We start from the raw sequence: 18,472 nt of genomic DNA on the forward strand, positions 1-18,472 counted from the left end.
TACAGTAGCTTAACTAAGGTGCATTAGCGTGTCAACGGTAACATTTCTCTGACAAACCCGCTTTACATGTACAGTTGCACTTCACATTTTCACTCCCTTTATTCAAGACAACATTAACTTTGTGGGGTTTTGAATCGATGTGGGATGATTGTAAACACAACGCTACAACACCAGTTTCATCTTCTGTTTCAAACTTTTTACCTACACATATCAAGTAATTACGCTTGAATATTTCTTCCCCTTCCACTAATGGACGCGTGAAATCTCCGACAACTCTCAACAGTTGCGCACATGACACCAAAGACATTTTGAACACTTAATAAATCCTACAGACGCACACCCGATCACTGTCGTGTTCATTTCCCGTCACTATCTCGCCGCCATATTGGAAACAGCTGACCGTAGGCTCCTCCCCCGTTTCGGACGTCAATAGGAGTTGTAGAGTGATTTCCTAATACTAACAATAATATATGCACAATAATGAATATTTTAAAAAAGAAGAAAAAGAACAAACACCAGAACCTCAATGTTAGGACAGCAGATCTTAATTTTTAAAAATAAATAATATTAATAACCAGTACTTACAAGACAAAATAAAAATCTATTGGTGTGGTGTTAATAATATGTACATAATCTATGTGACATTAACATATTTAAGGCTATATACTAGATATTAAGAACATTTACAAGTTAATAAGTAATAGCATCATTACCAACACTTAATGTATTTCTTCTGTACTATAGAAGCAGCTACTCAGCAGGAGAATTTTTAAAGTTGTGGTAAATGAACTGACGGGACTAATATCTTTAATCTTATTTGGAAGCCTATTATACAGTTATACAGACTTCAGTCAATCTCTCTGAACCAAGTTTACACATTGTTCCAGTTAAGTTACAAATCTGTAGTTTAGGGCTTTCTAGTGGATTAGGTCATCCAAGCTATGAGAGCATTTGGAGGGCAACTCAAAATATATTTGATATACCTGGTCATGTTCCATAATGCCCAACATCCTGCCATCCAGGACCATATACTAGGCCATTCAATTGTTGTCTTTGGTATCTAGACGATATTTATCAAGAGCTCCCCCACTGTGAAATCATGACAAGAAATTCACAAACAAGTTATAAAGTGTATTCTGAATTTAAATTCTAAATAAGATTTACTTTTCTGATTATTATACTTTTTATTAGTTTATGAACAATACAAATTTTCTACTAGTTAATGGAATATTAAAAAATTCTTTGTCCTAATTGGACCATATCATGGTACTACACCTACTAAATTTTTGAATATGATATGTTCCTTTCCTCAGATACATTTAGAATCCTCCTCTGAGTGGGGACGATAGAATACATCCACGGTACCCTCTGCCTGTTGTAAGGGGGAATTAAAAGGGTTAACTCCTGGGACTTTCAACTGGGGGAATGGCTTGGCAACCACAGGTTCCCTAGCCGTGTTTAATATTATGTCCCCTTAATTGCGTTAGACTTCTCACTGTCATTTTTCCTATCCAGCATCCCCTGGCACCTGCCTTGATCATCTTGTTTATTCTTTGCAAGGTGTCTTTCATTTTCTTGCCTTTGTGGTCTTTTCTTTTTTGTTTTGCTGATACCTTCATTCTTCAAAAGTTGTGGAGCTCTTCCATCTTTTCCTTTGATTAGTATTGGGAGAAGTTGGTTTGCAAAGTTGTAGTTCCTCTTAAAACAATGATCACCACCCCATCCACTCCTTATTTAGTACTACTAGCATACTATTTTGTTCTGATGGTTTAACTCAGATTTCAATTCATTTACTAAAAAATTGGCATGAAAGGCTGCTTATCTGAGCCCAGCAGTGATGGAATAGTTGGAATAATGTGTGCAACTGGGATTCACCTAATTAGTCACTGTTTGGACTAATAAGATAACACTGATAATTACATTATATAGGAAGCAAAAGTTAATCTAGTGAATCATTGTGATATTCAGGAGTTGATAAGATCCTTGAGGTAAAGATAAGTGCCCAAGAACATATTGACATATTGACAAGTACAGCTGTTGATTTATTTAATGAAATCAGGCTCCAACTCAACATTTCAAAATCATTTTAAAATCTGTAGCCATCAACATGGATTCTAAATGACAGTTTTGTAATTCTCTGTATACATAAAAATGAGGAGATCCATTACCAAGGCGTTGATTTTGCTGATACATTAATTTTAGACAAAGCCCACATGGTGGCCATGATGGTTAAGGTGTGAAGTCTATATGGTCTGTCACTGTGGTTAGCTAGCTCGAGCCCCTTTGGTCGCAAAAAGCCGGGCTGGGTGGCTCAGACGGTTGAGGCGCTGGCCTTCTGACCCCAACCTGGCTCTTGTCTGGTGGTATTTGAAGGTGCTCAAATACATCAGCATCGTGTCGGTAGATTTACTGGCACGTAAAAGAACTCCCGTGGGACTAAATTGCGGCACCTCAGCATCTCCAAAAACCATAAAAGTAGTTAGTGGGACGTAAGGCCAAATATTAAAAAGAAATTATTATTAATTTGGTCAAAAAAATTTTCACTACCGTACCAGAATGTTGACTGTCAGGGTAGGAGCACGAAAAATAGGAGGGCTGTGTATGGGACTCCATATGTGACACAGTCTCATGGTTAGATTTCAGGTGGCCTGCTGTTATGAGGATTCCAATGAAAATACTAATTTCCACATCATCATACACTCTCCATCATGAATTTTTATTTTTCAGGCTGTAGACTCTCTCAGCGTCCTAATTGGTGAACTTTACTATGTCCTTTATAATGGTTGTTATAATGAAGAGTTCAAAACTGTCCTTTGGACTGTCTGTTGTTTTCTGTGCTGGAAGAAACCATACAACCATATGTATTGGTGTCTTTATTATAATTGAAGCTCTTGTCTTTGACATAAAAAGTTAATATTTTTGCCGTTCAATTTTTTTTTTTTTCCCCCACCTCTTTAGTAAGTGTCACTCTGCGATATCACATCTTCAGTTTCACTTTCACTTACATCATCACTGTGTTCACTGGCAATGCTCCTCTTCATCATTTGGCTCAGTGGGCTTATAATCTTAATCTTCACTGTCTGATAATAGGACAACACTATCTTCATTTCCTTCCACTACTTCTGACTGCAGACTATTTATTATTTCCATATCACTAAATCTAAACATTGTAGAACACCATGGACAAAATTGCAACCTTACCAAAAGAACACAAAACATCAAAATGAAAACAGCACAAACAACAAGAAGAAAACAAGCACAATACTTACCGTAAGGGCAGTAGCACAAAATATGAAGCATGGAGGGCATAGCACGAATGAAAGGGCTGGATCTTATTAACGGTTGACAGGTTGCCAGGCTAATATTGCTAACTACCAAATGAGAGACCAGATTAAATTGAAAATGAAGAAATTTTAATAAATAAATAAATAAATAAATAAAAATAAAACTTTAAAATAGGTTGGAAACAATTAAATTTACATATATTCTTCTCTTTTAAAAAAATCATAACACAATTAAAACTCAAAGGTGAAACACCATTTTATAATGAATTTTATATTAAGGTGAAATGATTCTGCTAGCAAGATAGGGTTTCTCAAATAAATGCTGAATTACTCAAAACAGACAACACTGAATAAAATTCTCAATAAAATTTACTTAAAGTATGGGAAGGTTGCAACCTTTTCAAATAAATTAAAAGATAAATGCTAGGAAATGAGTATATAGAAATTCATCGTTATTTTTAGAGTGATGATCATCAGTATACGGGCCCGCAATTACAAATATAGCGTAAAATTGAAATTTGCTACACTACAAAATAGTTAATTACAAGTCACACACAAGAACACGCGAAAAGAGAAAAATAGTGGCTCCAACCGCGAATAAAAATTACATAAAATAACCGAACAAGATGAAAACACAATGAAATTAAAGTCGACAGCAGTCTCAACTAAATGAAGTACAGTATATCAAAGGAAAATTACAATGAACGTTCCTCACAAAAAATAATAGAACACGGAAGCACACCCAAGTAGCTACCAGTACCGACGCCAAGCCATAATTCAGTAATAGTCATCAAAGCCACCAAAATTAGAGGTGTCCATCAGATTAGATAAGAAGGGATCATTACGTAATCAAAACAAAGGCAGGGAGCCCAAAACAATAAGCAGAAGGTGACAGGAAAACGTTAAGAAATCGGCGTATTTTAAGTTAAATGTCAACCAGCAAATTTCAATTTTAAGATTAGACGCAATTAAAATTTATAATAATAATTTATGCAAGAGGTACCAATTTACATTAGCTTCAGCTAACCAGTTTGCCCACGGCTTACATATACATACTTTAGAACTGAGGGGGCCTTGGATTGCGCTACAATGCGAACATGAGGTGTCATTAATTAACGCCCCGAACAATGCAAATCATGGTCACATACAAATAATCAGCCACGAAGGCAATAGGAACACAATCAGACACTAAATGCAAGCAGCAAAGGAAGATAAGGGAGAAAAACACACCTCAACATAAGTATCAAAATAATAATAATAATAATCCACATCATGAAGTGCAGTAGGCAATAATGCACAACGACAAAACAATAAGATAAAACAACCTAGACCAAATACCACCTCATAAATGCGTAATTAGCGATCCCAAACTCCCTACATTACATTTGTTTTATTTTTCCCAACTGATTCAGTCCAAAGATGATACCAGATTTTGTTTACAAAAGTTATGCGATACCGAAAGGGTTCATTTATGATGTTGGTCAAATCCACGATGAAATTACTCCCTTTTAATGTCTGGTCGTACGAAATCCCTTCAATAAATTATAATTTCCAGTACTTACTTGGAGTTAGGGTATCCAACTTACAACACATTTAAAACTTTTCATACCGGTAACGGTTAACTCACAACACCAAGTTCACATGTTAAATTAAGAAAATATTAAGGTTGGAGCACACTCGAAAACTTTCAAAAGAATAAAAGGGCATAGCCCTAACATCTTCACTTAACCGCCGGAGTCAGGCTCCATTGCAATTGCCTTCCCTTTACGCCAAGCAGTCTTCTTGCGAGCTACCCCTAACAAAGCCATCTTGGATCGTAGCGGCCAACACACTGTTCGAGCTCACACTCAGCAAGCAGGAAAAAGCTATTTCCCATGATTCAAAGCGTGCGCGGCGTGATGCGCGCACCACTCAAACGATAATCCCGCGAATCAAGTTGATTCACCAAATACGTAACAATCGGGAAAAGTTATTTGAATTAAATTTGCTTGGTAATTTCCACAGTTAGGCAACAGTTCCAACAATGGTCGATAATGTAGATAACGTCCCCACACACAAGTATATATGTCCAACGAATGAGGGTATCGTAAATTATTGTCTCAAAAATCATAGTCCGCGCACTTGTAATTCAAACAAACACAATGGTTAGTATATGAATGTGACCCATTATTGCCACCTTGCATACATTATATTACAACCAAATTGACCAAAAGTCGTAAAATCAAGAGGGAACTGACATCTGAGAGCTTAAGAGTCCAACACTCATGTCAGGTGTTTTGTTTTAACAAATAGATAAAGAACCATTGTTACCAAATCCAAAAGGAAACATTATTAACATCTTTCAATTGTTGAAGCGTACTGAAGACTCTTATCAAGGAAATTACACTTTTACTCTGAACAATCCACAAAATAGAATTGTAGTGAGGACTCATGTTAGGCTTTCTAGAGTTAATATGTAACTGGCACATATCTAGGTTATGTCTGTCGGGCGGTCTGTAAAAACGGCAGAGTGATGTGCCCATTAAAAAGGTCCTACGGAGAACACTGATCAATTTAATGTTATTGTTAATAAGTTTCAGGGGCTTGCGGCATTACAGGCCGTCACATCTTGTTTTCTTCTGGGGTCAGGAGTATTAAAGTCTAGGCCTTGAATGCCATTCCTTATTACCCTGATGTTTTGAGTGAGAGAGATTGTCCATTCTCATTTTTCTTTATATTTCAATAGTTATTTTCCTGATCGTTAAGATCAGTTTTGCAGTTTATAAAAACAATTATGACCACAACCACCACCATTGGCAGTTAATTTCATTAACATGATGGCTGAACAATATTTCCACATCAATGATGCTTACTGTTGATGACTTATCAGTAAGAATCTGAATTAGTGAATCTTTCTTTCTTTATTCGTGTCAGAAGTATCAACTTATAGATTAGTGAATATCCCCATATTATAGACCTTACGACAAATATGATCAGATATCAAAGATTGATACTTGCATATTCTGTAATTTTTTATTTATCTAAAAAGAACTAATATTTAGTGGACGTATAGCTTTTCATATCTCATTAATATCATTTATTAAATATATATTATTTCTGGATTAAAGCGACATATATATATTTGAACAAATCTTTTACCAAAAAGCCACGCTTTCAGCCAAGTTTCATTGGCTTTCGTCAGGACAATGTATATGATGGTCTGCTGCCAACAGTAAGCCATAGAAATGCTTCATTGGACGTATATTGGAAGTCTGTTGAGCGAGTCACAAACTGCTTGCTCACCAACCCCTCCTGACTGGACTCAGGGCTCAGAGATTGTCACATTTTGCTATGGTGGTCGGGAAGGAAGTTACTGACTCACCGTTCTCCGACAACAGTTTCTGGAGTGTGTCCTGCTGTACCGTGATGGTGTTACATTTATATTTCTGAAGCATAGGTTTCTATGTACACTGACTGACAGAGCAAATGCAACACCAAGAAGGAGTGGTCAGAACTTTATGCCAATTGCAGGGTAGACTGACGTCACTGAGGTATGCTCATGATGTGAAATGCGCCGCTGTGCTGCGCACGTAGCGAACGATAAATGGGACACGGCATTGGCGAATGGCCCACTTCGTACCGTGATTTCTCAGCCGACAGTCATTGTAGAACGTGTTGTCGTGTGCCACAGGACACGTGTATAGCTAAGAATGTCAGGCCGCCGTCAACGGAGGCATTTCCAGCAGACAGACGACTTTACGAGGGGTATGGTGATCGGGCTGAGAAGGGCAGGTTGGTCGCTTCGTCAAATCGCAGCCGATACCCATAGGGATGTGTCCACGGTGCAGCGCCTGTGGCGAAGATGGTTGGCGCAGGGACATGTGGCACGTGCAAGGGGTCCAGGCGCAGCCCGAGTGACGTCAGCACGCGAGGATCGGCGCATCCACCGCCAAGCGGTGGCAGCCCCACACGCCACGTCAACCGCCATTCTTCAGCATGTGCAAGACACCCTGGCTGTTCCAATATCGACCAGAACAATTTCCCGTCGATTGGTTGAAGGAGGCCTGCACTCCCGGCGTCCGCTCAGAAGACTACCATTGACTCCACAGAATAGACGTGCATGCCTGGCATGGTGCCGGGCTAGAGCGACTTGGATGAGGGAATGGCGGAACGTCGTGTTCTCCGATGAGTCGCGCTTCTGTTCTGTCAGTGATAGTCACCGCAGATGAGTGTGGCGTCGGCGTGGAGAAAGGTCAAATCCGGCAGTAACTGTGGAGCGCCCTACCGCTAGACAACGCGGCATCATGGTTTGGGGCGCTATTGCGTATGATTCCACGTCACCTCTAGTCCGTATTCAAGGCACGTTAAATGCCCACCGCTACGTGCAGCATGTGCTGCGGCCGGTGGCACTCCCGTACCTTCAGGGGCTGCCCAATGCTCTGTTTCAGCAGGATAATGCCCGCCCACACACTGCTCGCATCTCCCAACAGGCTCTACGAGGTGTACAGATGCTTCCGTGGCCAGCGTACTCTCCGGATCTCTCACCAATCGAACACGTGTGGGATCTCATCGGACGCCGTTTGCAAACTCTGCCCCAGCCTCGTACGGACGACCAACTGTGGCAAATGGTTGACAGAGAATGGAGAACCATCCCTCAGGACACCATCCGCACTCTTATTGACTCTGTACCTCGACGTGTTTCTGCGTGCATCGCCGCTCGCAGTGGTCCTACATCCTACTGAGTCGATGCCGTGCGCATTGTGTAACCTGCATATCGGTTCGAAATAAACATGAATTATTCGTCCGTGCCGTCTCTGTTTTTTCCCCAACTTTCATCCCTTTCGAACCACTCCTTCTTGGTGTTGCATTTGCTCTGTCAGTCAGTGTATTTGATAACTTGAAGCTGTCTTCCCTGTTAAAGTTATTTGGGCACAGCTCTCTATCTCTATGGCTTCCCTCACAAGTTGAGTTTAACTGTGGGGTTAAGACACCTCTAGCATCACTACGGTTGGGAAGGAGTGACATGTGAAAACATCGTAAACGACCAATATTAGTGTTGCATCCATACTTTTTGGGGTTGTTGAGATAAACTGTGACATTCTGGATGCCATTTAAGTTCAGGTTCAGCCTCCATTGGCATGGGGCAGAAGGGTTGAAAAAAAGGTCTAAAATGACTGAGATTAGTGTTGAATCCACAGATTTGGGGTTCACTAAGCTAATTGGTGACAGTTCCAATGACAGTTGGAATTGTGCACGTCATATTCATAGCGCAACACATAAATACATACAGTTATGAGTTATTTGAAAAAATCAGCTACTTCCCAGATAGTTTGGGCTGCAACAAGGACAAAATTCCGTGCAAAACAAAATAACCTAAAACTAAAACTTTGAATTAAACATACAATAATAACTCTAAAACTACAAAATAGTTCATAAAATATCAACCAGCATCACAATAAAGATAACAAAAATTAACTTGACACATAATTAACAGGTAATATAAATCCCAAAAGAAAATATTAAAAAATTACCCAGGCTGCGCATGGAGCAATTTCATATCAAGACACGTTATCTGACCTATTTATAATGAATGCTGCAGAGCAGCATGGGTCCTCTAGTAATATTTAAAAAATGTATGATTTTAATATTAACTGGGTTATTTTATCATAATAACTAGGAAGTTTATCACGTGACAAAGTAAGAGGTTCTCAAAATTAACAGTTTAGTCATCAGCTATCCTGATGTGAACAGTTGAAGCTGAGCAGAAACTCCTTGTATAATTTTGATCATAGTAAATATTTAGTATTTTTGGAATTGATGTTTCTGTATGTGGCTTTTTATAACTTGGTAAAAATGTATCATTTCTTTTTATCTGCAGAATGACTGAACTTCAACAAGACGAAGCTTCTTCACTGAATGACGATATAAGTGGTATCATAGGAGAATACAGCATACCTCATATTGGTGATATGAATTCTGAGTCGCTTCTTACACAGTCACAGTATGCAAAGGTATGTAGAGTATGATATGGGTTAACATCTCAATTTTGGTATAATCAGGTGTAAAATCATAGATTTAGTAAAAAAATAATAACCAAAATTGAGACTATTGTTTAAACATGTCTATTTTATCATGTGTGTAGAGGGATAAGGACATAAATAGAACATGTAGTAGGATAAACACAAGACAAATCAGTGTGGGAAGAGGGAACAATGGAAGAATAAAACAGTAAAGACAAAGGGACAAGGACTATTTCCGCATCTGGATATATTGCTGTCTTCACGTAGATGGACTCTCTGCTCATCAGTCTCAATTCTATATCCATTTCTTCTTAACCACCAACAAGCTTGTCTGCTTATCAGTTTCATCAGGTGGGCAGGCATCAACAGTCATTGAGACTATCTTCAGGTAGCAAGTGTTGAATAAAAGAAACTGCATAACAGTAGAAAACCCTTTCTACAGTATATATGGGTTGATTTGTCACTTGTTTGTTCCTTTCCATTATATGGATACAGTCCTAAGTTATTGCGTAGTTCTGAATTAATTTATTATGTATGAAACACATGGAAATGGAAAATAATAGACCTAAGTATTTATTTCCATAACTCGCATTCATTTATTACAGTAGAAATTTGCTATAGCGAGTACGGCATATAACGAGAACTCTGTTATAATTACAGCTTTTTTCTGTCCCTTGAAAATTCCTATGTTAAACTATGTATTATCCTTTGGTTACAGCGAGAACCCTGTCACGGATGCATTTGTTATTAAGAGTGATTTAGCATGCATTGTTTTTTTCTGTTATCGATACTGATGCACTCCAGCGATTATATTGAATGCGACCAATCATTTTCAGAATAGTTTTCGCACTGTGTGCACCAATGAACTCTCTCGTCAAAATTCAAACTCTAAGGGGATTTCGGAGTCTTATTAGCAATAATCGTTGTCAGGAGTCCTGTAAACACAATTTGAAATTGAAAGAGAACATGTTTCTGTATTTTAAATGCGTAAATAATGTGGCCGATAACGGTAGTTAACTCGTTAGAAATAAAGGTTGCAGTAAACAATCACTTAATTTAAATGTTATGTACTGAAATTAAGTAAGAATGTGATAATACCAATATAGTTGGTCCATTATTGGACATGTGATACACCTCAAAATACGGCGCAGAGTGGATGACTGATTTCAGAGGTTAGTTTTTCAGTGAAATCTTGTTAGGATGTTTCTTCAGGGGGTTAGGAGAGAGAATGCGTTAAGTGAGAAAATGTACTATTGAATACATGAATCAGAACTAAGGATATGTAAACACTTAATTTGTTTTTTATCTTATTCTGACAAGCGTGCGTTTTACATGGTGTATGTACGGGTATAGTGAAGGATATAGGATATCTACCTTTTCTAAAGACGAGAGTATTAAAAGGCGTGAAAAATACGAGAAAAATATGAAAACCTTTCCCACTGGGGCTTGTTAAATAACTGTGTGTAAAACACCAGACAACAAATATAAAAACATTTTCACTGGGGCCCAGAGAATTATTTGCGGTCCCACGCACTCTTCTTAAAACAAATGTCAGCTGAAGTCTTATATTTCAGACCAGTGGGTTATTAAACATTGTTTTCTGGTCACAGGGGTCACACTCTTCGACTATGAATTATTTGGAGGTTGAACTCGGTCATGTGTGAGAGGATTACTTTGACCGTCATCTCGAATGCGACAACATTTTGATCGACTCGAGTCAAAACTCGAAGGTGTGAGTTTCAACATACGTGACACTGTTTAAAGATCCTTGTCCGCTTCCTAGATTTTAATTTTGTCTTCATTAGTGACATGATTTTTCCAGTATCCATAACTGGGCTACACAAAGATGCACCATGCTAGTCAACTTCACACAATTATGTTCCCAATCCATACGTAGGCTATCACGTGAAAAATATTCGCTACCCTTCACTGTATCACTCAGCACATTTCCTATTTTCTCATCTTTCTTCCAGTTAACATCTCATGCACCTTTATTATTGATTTTTTATCTAGAACTGTTCCTTCAGTGCTGTCGAAAGACATTCTCAAAAGTTATTTTACTTTTACTCTGAATGAACAAATGAACAGTTTTGCAAGCCCATATACAATAATTTCTTTTTTTCCCTGCAAAGACCAGCTTTAGCATTTCATTCCACCCAAACAGATTTACTGAGTCTTCAAAGACTGCTATTCATCTTTTGCCTGTAGGTGTCGCTCCCATTGAACTGATGAATAGAAATCTCCACATCATGAAAGTTCGTTGTAAATTTTGTATATATCATAAGCGGTTGAAAGCTATGTTCCCTAGATCCGACTTCTCTAATCCCCATTTCAGCTTGTTGGCTCAATGAATGTTCACATTGCTCATTGTCACATTCATCATAATGATCTTCTTCTTCTTCTTCCATATGTACTAGTATATTTAGGTCCAATAAATTTAAACAAATCTGATCCAATAATTCTTCTTTGCTTCCTTTGTAGTCCATACCTAGCACATTAAAAATCAGAATCAAGTCATCCAAAGATAAGTTCTTACCGTATCTGCACTCTGAGCCTTCTTTCAAAAATCTTCAGACCCCATACTTAAGGAAAATCCTATAAAATCACGGTCTTTTCTTGTTATTTCTATCACCATGATTTTAAAAAATGAACATATGTAGTGTCTTAATAACTTGCTAAACTTCATTTTGGCCTCATGCCTCCATGTCAGAAATGCACTGTAAATCACTATTGTAAGGCAGAAATCTTACCTTCAACATTGAATCATCTTCTTTCTCACCCAGATGAAGACACATGATGATGCAGGCCCCGTCAAGGTTGCTGCCGATACAGTACCTAATTCGTCAGCATTGTGCTGCTTTTCGTCTTTCTAACATCTTTCCATGTCGTTTCCCCCTTAAGTAAACTTCCTCTGGCATATTCATCTTAAATGCATCTTGAAAGCAACAACTGCACACTTAACTCGGCACCTGTCTTTGTACTTACATGCGACCTTATCCTACGCCTTTATGTAACATTCTTCTACGTCATGGCCTTCGTTGTTCCCGGGTGAGCCCCCAATATGCTTGTGGAGTTTAACCCTTTCCTGCCCACATTTTCACTCTGCTTATCCCCAGGTTTCAACCTATTATTTGTGAAAAATTGAAGCAGAGCGCATTGTTTTAGATAAAGTTAAATATAAAAACTATTGATCACAATGTACTCAGAATTCAGTAATATTAGAAAATATACTGTCGCATACATTTCTTGATTTATAGAGTCGTAAGGTTGTTGGTTCGAACCTCCCCCCCCCCACCCACCCCACCCGTCTGCTGGTGATACTCGACAGAAACGTATTCTGCATTTTTCACATTCTCACGTCTGAATCCCTCTAAACCAATAATCACGTAATTTTGGAAGTGGACCGAGCTTGATAGCTGAAGTCGCTTAAGTGCGGCCAGCATCCAGTATTCGGGAGATAGTAGGTTCGAACCCCACTGTCTGCAGCCCTGAAGATGGTTTTCCGTGGTTTCCCATTTTTCACACCAGGCAAATGCTGGGGCTGTACCTTAATTAAGGCCACGGCCGCTTCCTTCCCACTCCTAGCCCTTTCCTGTCCCATCGTCGCCATAAGACCTATCTGTGTCGGTGCGACGTAAAGCAACTATCAAAAATTTTTGGAAGTGGAATGATGCCTTGTATATAAGCTTTTATTTCCTCCTAGCAAGTGTCTTCACATTCTGTATCTATTTTACCGGAATATGCCTGTCTGAATGCTGCATTGATATATGTGCAATTGGCTGTGTCACTGAATAAGTTTGTCTCCTCCTAACATACGTATAAAACAATCTATTTCTCATAATACTCTTTCCAAATTATGGACTGGTTCAACATCATCCATATAATCATTCGAAGTAACAAAATGATATGTTTGTGTTACCTGAATTGCCGCGGCATCGCCATCAGGTCTGATTTCTCTACATCTGTTTTCACTTATATCACTGTTATCACTAAAATTATCTTCATTGATATGTGGTTCATTCACTAAAAGTTCACCTCCACCCCTACTCAACGAGTCTGTGTCACTTTCTTTGCCTGTATTCAGTTTCAATATCCGCAGTATTCAACCCCGTCATATTTACAAATGAAACAGCTGACCCACGCCCAAGGAAGTTGAGGACCGTTGCCTAGGCAACTTCAAGACAGATTATTGCTTTTCTTTTATTTCTTAAGTCTTGTATATTGTCCAGCATGTTCATAAATCTCTTATAAGCACTTCACTGCCGAAAAGAAATACAAAACTATCCCATAGATCGCAGACGTGTGCAGATAATGCAGTTGGGCGCTTTTGGGCACTAAGGACCGGAAGGCAAAGTGAACAGTCGGGCGCTAAGTGTGGGAAAGGATTAATTTATCACAAGGTTTTTTTTTTTTCAAAAACCAACGCACCATGATAAGCACCAGACTTCACCCATCCGATACTCGCACACACTCTTTTTTTTTTTTTTTTTCAGTGAGTTTACACATCTCTCAAACAATTGCAAGCAATTATCACCATAGCCTCCTCCAACATAACCCCCACATTATTATTCACTATAGTTCCCCTTGTCCAATTTTATCATAGGTAGGGTTGTGGATCATTCATCTCCATCTCTGCTTGTCTTTCCACCATTCTTCATCAAAGTCATCTTGAAATCTTGCCATTCTCTTCCTTAGGTCTTCTTCACACTGCTTTTCGTCTAGCTAATCTCCTTCCATGCTATAGATGTTGATTCCCTATGATTCCCTATGGGAATCAACATCTATAGCATCTGATGGCCAAGCAGGCATCAATCTTTAGTAGTGAGACAAAGTCTCATAGTGCATTGGCACTGCTGGTGGCTACAATTAGCCTACGCAGTGGCCTCCATGGTATGCACTAGCCATGCGTCTTGGTGGGTGTGCTGGGTACCAACTGATGAGCCCAGCCTAGCACACGGGGGCGAAACGCTGGCAACCAGGAATGAGTTAGCTGGAAAATTTATAATGTCCAATAACGGACCATTTATATTGGTATTAATCTCCTTCCATGTCGTTTCCCTCTTAAGTAAACTATATATAGCAAATTCCTCTTAAGTGTTTCTTTAAAGTGTTGTTTCCTAGGTCTACCTCTAGGTCTTTCCCTCCCAACCTCCAACTTAAGCATTGATTTCAGAATCTTTGTTCTTCCCATTCTTTCCACACGCCCATACCATATCAGGTTTGATCTTTCTACTCTCTCCCACTCTACATACACTACCAGTCAAAAGTTTTCCATCACCTATAAAAAAATAAAAAAAAACTCTGTACTGTACTTTATTTCAGTGTACAATCACATCATAAAGACTAAATATTTTTGCTCTCTATCATTAAGTACAATACAATATGGTTTAGATTTCAGCCTCTCCAGAGTATCCCACTTTGCTCTCAGGACAGCTGCACAAACTCTTGGCATACTGGAGATAAGATTTTGTAGTGTGTTTTGCAGATATTGCTCCTCAACACATCTGTAAATTATTCCATAGATCTTCAACATTAGATGACCACAGTTTTGTGACCTCCCTGTCAAGTTCATTCCATAAGAGTTCAATGGGATTTAAGTCAGGTGAATGACTTGGCCAAATAATATTTTTCAATTCTCCACATTTCTCTTCTCTGTTGACATACCCTCTGCACAGTTTAGAAGCATGTTTGGGGATATTGTCATGCTACAGAACAAACCCACGACCAAAAGTCTCTTGCCAGATGGAACTGCATTGTTGATCAGTACCCTGTGATATCCTTCCTTCCTTTAATGTTCCATTAATTCTCACTAGATCACTGACTTTATCACGTGCAAAACATCCTTAACCGACCCTCCACCATGCTTCACCGCTGGCGTCACACACTGACTTCATATGTTCTCTAGGAAGTCGACGAACAAACATTCAAAGATAGCTTCCAAATACTTCAGACTTAATTCGTCCGTGAATTACACCTTGGACCATTGCTGTACGCTCCAGTGTTTACATTGCTGTGCCCATTGCAATCTTTTAACCTTTGTTTGCATAACAAAGGATGTTTGGCTGCTATGCTCCCATTTAAACCTCGTTCACAAAGATGGCGTTGCACTGTTGAGACAGGTTGGAGTTGCTCGCATACTGTATCGCGATTGACCTGTCTAAAGCATTTGATAGGGTGGATCATGGGAGACTACTGGCAAAAATGAGTGCAATTGGACTAGACAAAAGAGTGACTGAATGGGTTGCTATATTTCTAGAAAATAGATCTCAGAGAATTAGAGTAGGTGAAGCTTTATCTGACCCTGTAATAATTAAGAGGGGAATTCCTCAAGGCAGTATTATCGGACCTTTATGTTTTCTTATATATATAAATGATATGAGTAAAGGAGTGGAATCGGAGGTAAAGCTTTTTGCGGATGATGTTATTCTCTATAGAGTGATAAATAAGTTACAAGATTGTGAGCAACTGCAAGGTGACCTCGATAATGTTGTGAGATGGACAGCAGGCAATGGTATGTTGATAAACGGGGTTAAAAGTCAGGTTGTGAGTTTCACAAATAGGAAAAGTCCTCTCAGTTTTAATTACTGCGTTGATGGGGTGAAAGTTCCTTTTGGGAATCATTGTAGGTATCTAGGTGTTAATATAAGGAAAGATCTTCGTTGGGGTAATCACATAAATGGGATTGTAAATAAAGGGTACAGATCTCTGCACATGGTTATGAGGGTGTTTAGGGGTTGTAGTAAGGATGTAAAGGAGAGTGCATATAAGTCTCTGGTAAGACCCTAACTAGAGTATGGTTCCAGTGTATGGGACCCTCACCAGGATTACCTGATTCAAGAACGGGAAAAAATCCAAAGAAAAGCAGCTCGATTTGTTCTGGGTGATTTCCGACAAAAGAGTAGCATTACAAAAATGTTGCAATGTTTGGGTTGGGAAGAATTGAGAGAAAGAAGAAGAGCTGCTCGACTGAGTGGTATGTTCAGAGCTGTCAGCGGAGAGATGGCGTGGAATGACATTAGTAGACGAATAAGTTTGAATGGCGTTTATAAAAGTAGGAAAGATCACAATATGAAGATAAAGTTGGAATTCAAGAGGACAAACTGGGGCAAATATTCATTTATAGGAAGGGGAGTTAGGGATTGGAATAACTTACCAAGGGAGATGTTCAATAAATTTCCAATTCCTTTGAAATCATTTAAGAAAAGGCTAGGAAAGCAACAGATAGGGAATCTGCCACCTGGGCGACTGCCCTAAATGCAGATCAGTATTGATTGATACTTGTATGTATGGCTGTGAAATGTTACAGCCATTTATTATTATTATTATTATTATTATTACATCATATGTACATATAATATGATCGCGCTGTTTGTGAGGTTATGTCATGAAACATGTGCTATATATAAATATTTTTATCAGTTCAGTTAATGTAAATACCTGTAAATTAATATTATAATTTATTCTTACCTATATATAAATTGTAATCCATAATTGTGAAACTCAATGTAACTTCCAGAATGGTAATAGGCACGAGAACGATGAGAATACTCCATACATTATAATCTATGCATTATGCACTCGAGATTTCGAAAAGGTATTGCTTGTAATGTATCTTTCTGGAAGCCTGGCCGGGAGTTGTTGGAAGAGAGTTATTGGATGGAAGTTATTGGTTGAAGAATCATGGTGTAGCAAGGTTATGCTTGTGACCACATGTGGACATGCTTTTAAGCAGTCAACTGTTTTGTGTTCCAAGGTTGTAATCTCCATGTGCAGCGATTGGCTTTTGTCAAAATGATGGCTTGGTGATGTGAGTGTTTTGTTGTGACAGCAGTGCTCAAGGTTATGTGTGTGTTTAATTTGTAAATGCATGTAAATAAAATAATTGTACCAACTGACAGCATCTCGTGTGCGTCTCTCTGGATACGTTATTATGAACATAGTCATATGCAAGTTGCTCCTTCCTCAGGTTGGTGCAGTCCTAGCCTTCCACTGCCACAACTCTTACTATACCAGCTTGCCTCTCAAACTTCTGCCTTGTGCCAGCAATCATTCCTCAGATGCCTGTACCATATTGCCAACAGTTGATCCCCACCCTGACAGCAGTTAGTGTTGCTCCGGTGGGTACAAGTGGGGTGCTGGGTTCTCTTCTCCCCTGATGGCTTGTACCAGTTGCCAACAGATGATTCCTCTGAAATCTATGCATGCTGGCAGTGGCAAGCTTCACTCTGGTGGTAGTGAGCAAACATTTGTGTTCTCTTCTCTGCTGTTGGCTTGCACCTGTTGCTGCAATCACCGCATTGCCAGCAAATGATTCTTCTGGAGCCTTGGCATCACTGTGGCCATGAGTGGGCTTGGCTTCTGAGTTCTTTTCGCTCTTGACAGCTTGTGCTTTCGCCAGTTGCTTCCTGTTTCAGCACGATCGTGAGGGCTTGCTTGAGGCAATGTTTCCCACTTAGCATCAGATGTTAGCAGATTGGGGCATTGTGAAGCATATCGATAAAGGTGTTGGTAGCCTCTCGCTGCACATTTTTTCATTGATTCACCTGTATGCTGTTTCCTCTTCTTCAGTTGGATTCAGATGGCAGCTGTCAGCTGGTTGTTACCATAGTGCCCCTTGAGGACCCCCACAATTTTTTTGTATTCAGCTTGCAACTGCATGCTGTGTAACAACACCGCTGCTCTTCCATGTAGCCTGAAAATTAGTTGTACAGGCTTCTTTTCTGGCATCTTCCGATTAACTCTTTTAGTGTCAGACGAAAATGTAAAGGCGAGGTGTATAAGTGCCGGGCTGTTTAAATGGAAAATGTAGGCTTTCCAAAAAAATTGTAATTCCTTCCCTTATTTTTTAGAGATATGAAAGTGAAATTTAGTTGGGGGGGAGGTGTGTGTGTAAAACATAGTCATCTAAATTCAGGGTAATTTTTAGATCATTATGACATTTTTTCCTCACTTTATTAATTAAAATTATTTATGCAGGAAAATAAAAATGAGGAAATTTGATTATTCTCATTACCACATTCCTACAAATGGAGTACAAATGAACATTGGAGGGCAGTACATAATACAAGAACCAAGACACACATTATATTTTAAAAATATGTGCAGGAGTATCAAAACTCTGTAATCTAGCATATTGAAAAAAATAGACCAATAATGGTAAGCACACGAGTAAACACAGTTCAATTATGA

The 18,472-nt window shown here is 38.9% G+C and overlaps 1 protein-coding gene across 3 annotated transcripts in view; it reads left to right on the top strand.

Moving 5' to 3' along the window:
• The window catches only part of LOC136874115 (tax1-binding protein 1 homolog), a 228,603-nt gene that overhangs the window by 16,786 nt on the left and 193,345 nt on the right, over positions 1–18,472 (top strand). For all 3 annotated transcript variants that reach the window (XM_068227663.1, XM_067147670.2, XM_067147671.2), the window contains exon 2: positions 9,142–9,274. In XM_068227663.1, the coding sequence (XP_068083764.1) occupies positions 9,143–9,274 (132 nt within the window). In that variant the 5' untranslated portion in view covers position 9,142. The remainder of the gene's footprint in view (positions 1–9,141; positions 9,275–18,472) is intronic.

Source organism: Anabrus simplex, chromosome 5 (assembly GCF_040414725.1).
Source record: "Anabrus simplex isolate iqAnaSimp1 chromosome 5, ASM4041472v1, whole genome shotgun sequence".
Taxonomy (NCBI): Eukaryota; Metazoa; Arthropoda; class Insecta; order Orthoptera; family Tettigoniidae; genus Anabrus; species Anabrus simplex.